The sequence below is a fragment of the Pteropus alecto genome, unplaced genomic scaffold (genome assembly GCF_000325575.1).
Source record: "Pteropus alecto unplaced genomic scaffold, ASM32557v1 scaffold185, whole genome shotgun sequence".
In the NCBI taxonomy this organism is placed as follows: domain Eukaryota; kingdom Metazoa; phylum Chordata; class Mammalia; order Chiroptera; family Pteropodidae; genus Pteropus; species Pteropus alecto.
The window spans coordinates 8,380,096-8,385,767 of NW_006438088.1; the positions used below are offsets into that span (position 1 = coordinate 8,380,096).

General features: G+C 42.9%; 1 protein-coding gene across 2 annotated transcripts in view; it reads right to left on the reverse strand.

Moving 5' to 3' along the window:
• The window catches only part of HEBP2 (heme binding protein 2), a 7,204-nt gene extending 1,538 nt beyond the window's left edge, over positions 1-5,666 (reverse strand). The window contains exons 1-3 of one of the 2 annotated variants that reach the window (XM_015592093.2): positions 5,518-5,666; positions 4,819-4,954; positions 2,752-2,932 (exon numbers count right to left, since the gene is read on the reverse strand). In XM_015592093.2, coding sequence (XP_015447579.1) covers positions 2,752-2,932; positions 4,819-4,954; positions 5,518-5,619 — 419 coding nt within the window. In that variant the 5' untranslated portion in view covers positions 5,620-5,666. Of the gene's footprint in view, positions 1-2,751; positions 2,933-3,912; positions 4,094-4,818; positions 4,955-5,517 lie in introns of both variants that reach the window. The other variant, XM_006915373.3, reaches the window with a different exon arrangement.
• Positions 5,667-5,672: the final 6 nt, after the last annotated feature.

Below are 5,672 nucleotides of genomic sequence, written 5' to 3' on the forward strand. Positions count from 1 at the left end.
AGTGGGAAAAGAGAATAAAAGTTTAAGCATAGATTTTAAAGTATACAAACAAAAATATCCTAAGATTAGATCATGACAGGACACACACTTAGCCGATCTGCTGACATGTACATATGAATCCGATTCTGAAGGTTAAGAACAGGAAACACAGAGAAATAAAGATATTCGTATATTGCCTTCTTTAGCATGTTTTATTACCAATGTATCAATGGAAAAGGTCGGTCCTGTCCTTCTTCGGATAAGATGTTAACTCTCAAGGGTACAAACCATGCTTATTTTATTAAAAAATGTCAGGCACCTAGAATTATTCCTGGCATGCAATCTCTTTCAAATCTTTGTTGAATAAGTGTAGGAATCTATATGCACACATATATGTAAAATAAAACACTGACGATAAATTGATAAAACTTTTCCATAATTTTCAGCATGTTGACTGCTAATGGTAATTCTGAACTATGTCTTAAGAGATCTTTTGTCTCCTAAATTAATATTATTTCCTTGATAACGGCCAACTCTTAGTATGTTCTGTCTAAAGGGAATTTGTTTTTAAGACCCCACTTCTTCCTGGAAATCAAATCTTGAAGCCTCTCATTAGAAATTATCTTTTGTTCTCTGAATACATATTGTTCTACAATGATCTATTCACTTTATTCAATACACAAACATACTCCCCACACACATCTGCCTTACTTGGAGCTGAAGGATATGGAGAGGGTAATATTTGCTGTATTCTTAAGGAAGTTACAGTCTATAATTAGGTGATTATAATTTAGAACAACAGAAGGACAGAGTAGCTAGCTGATTGGAGAAACCCGAGGAAGGCATCATAGACAAGGTGCCATTCTATCTAAGTCCTGCAGGATCAAAAGTGGGCTCTCCAGGAAAAGAAGAAACAGGAAGCTAAAACTAGTAGTAATGTCATGTTCATGTGCTAAGTATTTTATGCACATTAACTCATGTAATCTTCATGGCAACCCTATGAGATAGGTAGGTACTATGATTACACACATTTTCTAAATAAAGAGATTTTGGCAAGGACAGTCTGAGTCACTTGCCTGATGTCAAAGGTACATGTGTGAAGAGCATGGCCTGCTCAGTGAAAGGCAGGAGGGTCAGTGGAGCACAACAAGTGGGGAAAACAGAGCCGGGCCCCATTATAAAGGGCACTGTGTATAATGTGAACAATCTGAACTTCACCCTAAAGCAAGAGGAAGCCAGCAGAGATTTTTAAACGGAGTAACAGGTTGGGGTTTTTGTTGCTGCTGTTGTAAGAAAGATCACAGGTTCCCATGTGGAGCAAGAGAGGGAGACCGGTGGGCAGAGAAAACAGTTGGGGGCCACGGCAGGGGCATAGTCCAGACCTGAGATCAACAGACATGCGAGTATCTACTGAGTGTCAGGCTTTGTGCTGAGCACTGGGTTATGCACATTAACTCATGTAATCTTCATGGCAACCCGAGCACTGGGTTATACAAAGATGACTTAGGTGTGGACCCCATAAGATGGAGGGAAGGGGACAGGATCATGATCGTTCTGAGGGGAATGGGCCAGATCTGAGACCAGTTGTTAGGGGAGAGTGTGCTGAGGATGGCCGTGGAGGCCCTTGCTGGGGAGGCTTTCTGGCTGCTGAGGCCCTTCACTGAGACAGTCACTATAAGATCACTGCCCATATAAATTGGGAATTGGGGGAAGGCTAGTGTTTAGAGCTGTTGTGTTTGATCCCTGACCCCAACCCCACCTGAAAATGTCCAAAAAGTAGGGAAATCAGGCTGGAGACACTAAATTTGAGAATCATTAGACACAAGCATTTGAAGCATTGTGATTCAATCACCCAGAGGAAGTTTTGCTATGACATGAAGGTCAATAATAGTGATTCCTGGGGTGGGAAGTGGGTGAGAAACCAATGGAGGGAGAGAAACAGGAGAGCAATGACAAGAGTGTGACATTCTGAGAGTTTTAGGATGCACAAGCATCAAGGGAACAGACCGGTCAACACACAAAGGCTACACGGGTCACATGGGAAAGGACTGCATGTGACAAATGCAAGGGCACTGCCGAGGGTGGCAGGAGCAGTTCCAAGGAGCTGGTGCAGGCTGTACCAGAGTGGAGCTTTGAGGAGTATGTGGGAGTTGAGGAAGCAGAGACAGAGACTCCTTTAATAGGTTGGTGATGACAAGAGGGAGAGCAAGAATAACAGGGATTCTAATGGGACTATTGTGTGTGTATTATGTGTGTTGTTTAAATTTCAGCAGAGAGAATTTAACATCAGGAATGAGTTAAACAGCTATGAGAAGTCTGAAAAAGTAGAAAGAAATCAGTAAATTAACAGCAGCAATAATTACAGGAAGTAGTGGCCATCCCTTGGGCTGGGGAACAATGGGAAGAGTTTGTGTTATCAGAACCTAGAAGTTGGTAGCAGGGGTACCATGGACTGCGTGTTAAGGTATTTTTGTTCAGGCTTAAGTACATGGCAGATAAGGACAGTTTTTTTGCTTTTGGGGAAGAGAATAACTGGCATTGTGTCTGATTTGTAGAAGGTATGCAGCAGACTCTGTATTAAATGAATTGATTCTATCTTTGCAACAGACCCTTGTTAACATAAAACTGAGCTCGCAGGAAAACTCCACAAAATGCATTAGACCTGTTTTTACGGATGGCTGGAAAGCCTATTGAAATGGCATAGGAGCTCAACTGTGAGTGCAGGCAAATGAAACGAGCAGTCAGCAGGGCTATAAATTATCTACCACTTACCGTACAAACACAGTCATTTCAGCTCTGTCTTCAATGAAGACATCTGACTCTGAAGGCCTGGGTGGATCAGATTGCTGCTCAGAGGGGATATACAGGGAAATGGTAATGGTAGACTCGCTAAAAGGACCTGAACCCGGCTTCACATAGCTTGTCACTGGAGCAGTCATCTTTATTTTCATCTCTGTCATGAAAATATATATTTTAAATACAAAGGAGACCATGAAAGCAGATGTAGAGTATGCTTTCTCTTTATGATTACTCTTTACACTTCACCTATTATTTTGTGATCTGAGTTTTTTGATTTACTTTATGCTACTGGCATATTTAACCTTTAAGATAATTTTCACGTTTAAAAAAATGAGGCCAAAATGACTCAATTATCCACTGCCCACATTAAACACTATTAATTTTTTCGGTTACTTAATTCTGTAGTTTTAGGGATAAGGCAAATTAGAGATCACATAGTCCAGGCCATTTTTCATTTTTACAATTCAGAAACAGGTCCTATTGGCTAAGTGACCTACTAAAAAATAAATAGCATCAGAGGCAGAACAGAAGTTATGTTTTAGGACTAGGTTGGTGATGACAAGAGGGAGAGCAAGAATAACAGGGATTCTAATGGGACTATTGTGTGTGTATTATGTGTGTTGTTTAAATTTCAGCAGAGAGAATTTAACATCAGGAATGAGTTAAACAGCTATGAGAAGTCTGAAAAAGTAGAAAGAAATCAGTAAATTAACAGCGGCAATAATTACAGGAAGTAGTGGCCATCCCTTGGGCTGGGGAACAATGGGAAGAGTTTGTGTTATCAGAACCTAGAAGTTGGTAGCAGGGGTACCATGGACTGCGTGTTAAGGTATTTTTGTTCAGGCTTAAGTACATGGCAGATAAGGACAGTTTTTTTGCTTTTGGGGAAGAGAATAACTGGCATTGTGTCTGATTTGTAGAAGGTATGCAGCAGACTCTGTATTAAATGAATTGATTCTATCTTTGCAACAGACCCTTGTTAACATAAAACTGAGCTCGCAGGAAAACACAAAATGCATTAGACCTGTTTTTACGGATGGCTGGAAAGCCTATTGAAATGGCATAGGAGCTCAACTGTGAGTGCAGGCAAATGAAACGAGCAGTCAGCAGGGCTATAAATTATCTACCACTTACCGTACAAACACAGTCATTTCAGCTCTGTCTTCAATGAAGACATCTGACTCTGAAGGCCTGGGTGGATCAGATTGCTGCTCAGAGGGGATATACAGGGAAATGGTAATGGTAGACTCGCTAAAAGGACCTGAACCCGGCTTCACATAGCTTGTCACTGGAGCGGTCATCTTTATTTTCATCTCTGTCATGAAAATATATATTTTAAATACAAAGGAGACCATGAAAGCAGATGTAGAGTATGCTTTCTCTTTATGATTACTCTTTACACTTCACCTATTATTTTGTGATCTGAGTTTTTTGATTTACTTTATGTTACTGGCATATTTAACCTTTAAGATAATTTTCACGTTTAAAAAAATGAGGCCAAAATGACTCAATTATCCACTGCTCACATTAAACACTATTAATTTTTTCGGTTACTTAATTCTGTAGTTTTAGGGATAAGGAAAATTAGAGATCACATAGTCCAGGCCATTTTTTATTTTTACAATTCGGAAACAGGTCCTATTGGCTAAGTGACCTACTAAAAAATAAATAGCATCAGAGGCAGAACCGAAGTTATGTTTTAGGACTCTGGTTTTGTGTTCTTTGTGCCTTCCCGCCTGATGCCTCTCACCCTACCAATCACTAAATTATCGCAATGAGCCATGAAAAGGACTTAACACTACAGAGGCCCAGTATATCTAGCAGAAACACAGAGAACGGAGGCTGAAAAGCACTACTCAGTACTACTCTCCTCTAGATGCTAAGAGTCGTGAGCAGAGTCCTTGTTTTCAAACATTAAGTCCTGATGATCTAGTTATTTTTCTATTCTAAAAGATATTTCTAATTTAATAAGCCTAAATTCAAGAATAAGCCAGGGGACTCAACCACAGTATATATAATTACAAGGTAAATTGCTTTCACCTTTCTCGTTGTTGCCTTGAATGTAGCTGTTCAGCCTGGTAAAGCCAGTCTGGATGGCGGAATCCCAGTCCATTGACTCAACGGAGGTGCTGACCCACTTGGCCGGTCCATAGTGTCGGATCTCGTAACTTCCGGGCTAAAATGGAACAGAAAAAACTTGAGGAAGCGATTGTAAAAAGGCAGGACGTGACGTGCAACCAAACAGGTGCCTTGATTTCGGGTCCACTTGGGTCTGGGCCCAGGTTCTGGCTCCTTAGGGCCGGGGAGGGTTCCTCCCCCGCGACTGCCATCGCTTGGATTTGAAACGCCGGCGGCCTGCGCCCCACAAGCAGGGGTCGGGGAGGCGGCGGCGAAGCGAGGCTCATTTCACGTTAAGAACAAGTATCTGTTGCGTCCCCTCTGCCCCGAGTGTCCCACCGCGGGTTCTGAGACGTGGTCTATTATTTTTCTTCCCTCGCCGCAAAGAAAACAACAACAACTACTACTACTACTGAGATGTGGCCAGTATTCGGGGTTATGGCAAACCCACGGAATTTTCCGGTTTGTGCAGGAATGAAGCTAGGGGCTCACACCAACCCTCGTACTTTTCATTGTGGAACCTTCTGGGATCACTGCAGATCTGCTGCAAGACAGCCTCTCCCCTCCCCGCACCCGCCCACCTCATCCCGCACCCTTCGCGCGCGCGCGGGAGGCTCCTACTTGGGAGTCCGCGTCCCCCGGGGTCTTCCAGCCCGGCGTCTCCAAGTCTTGGGCCGCTGCGCCCTCGGCTATGCCGGGGTCTGGCTCGAGCACATCGGCCATGGGTGGCGCCGACGATCCCGGGAAAGAGCCTGGCGAGCGGCTCCAAGAAGGAG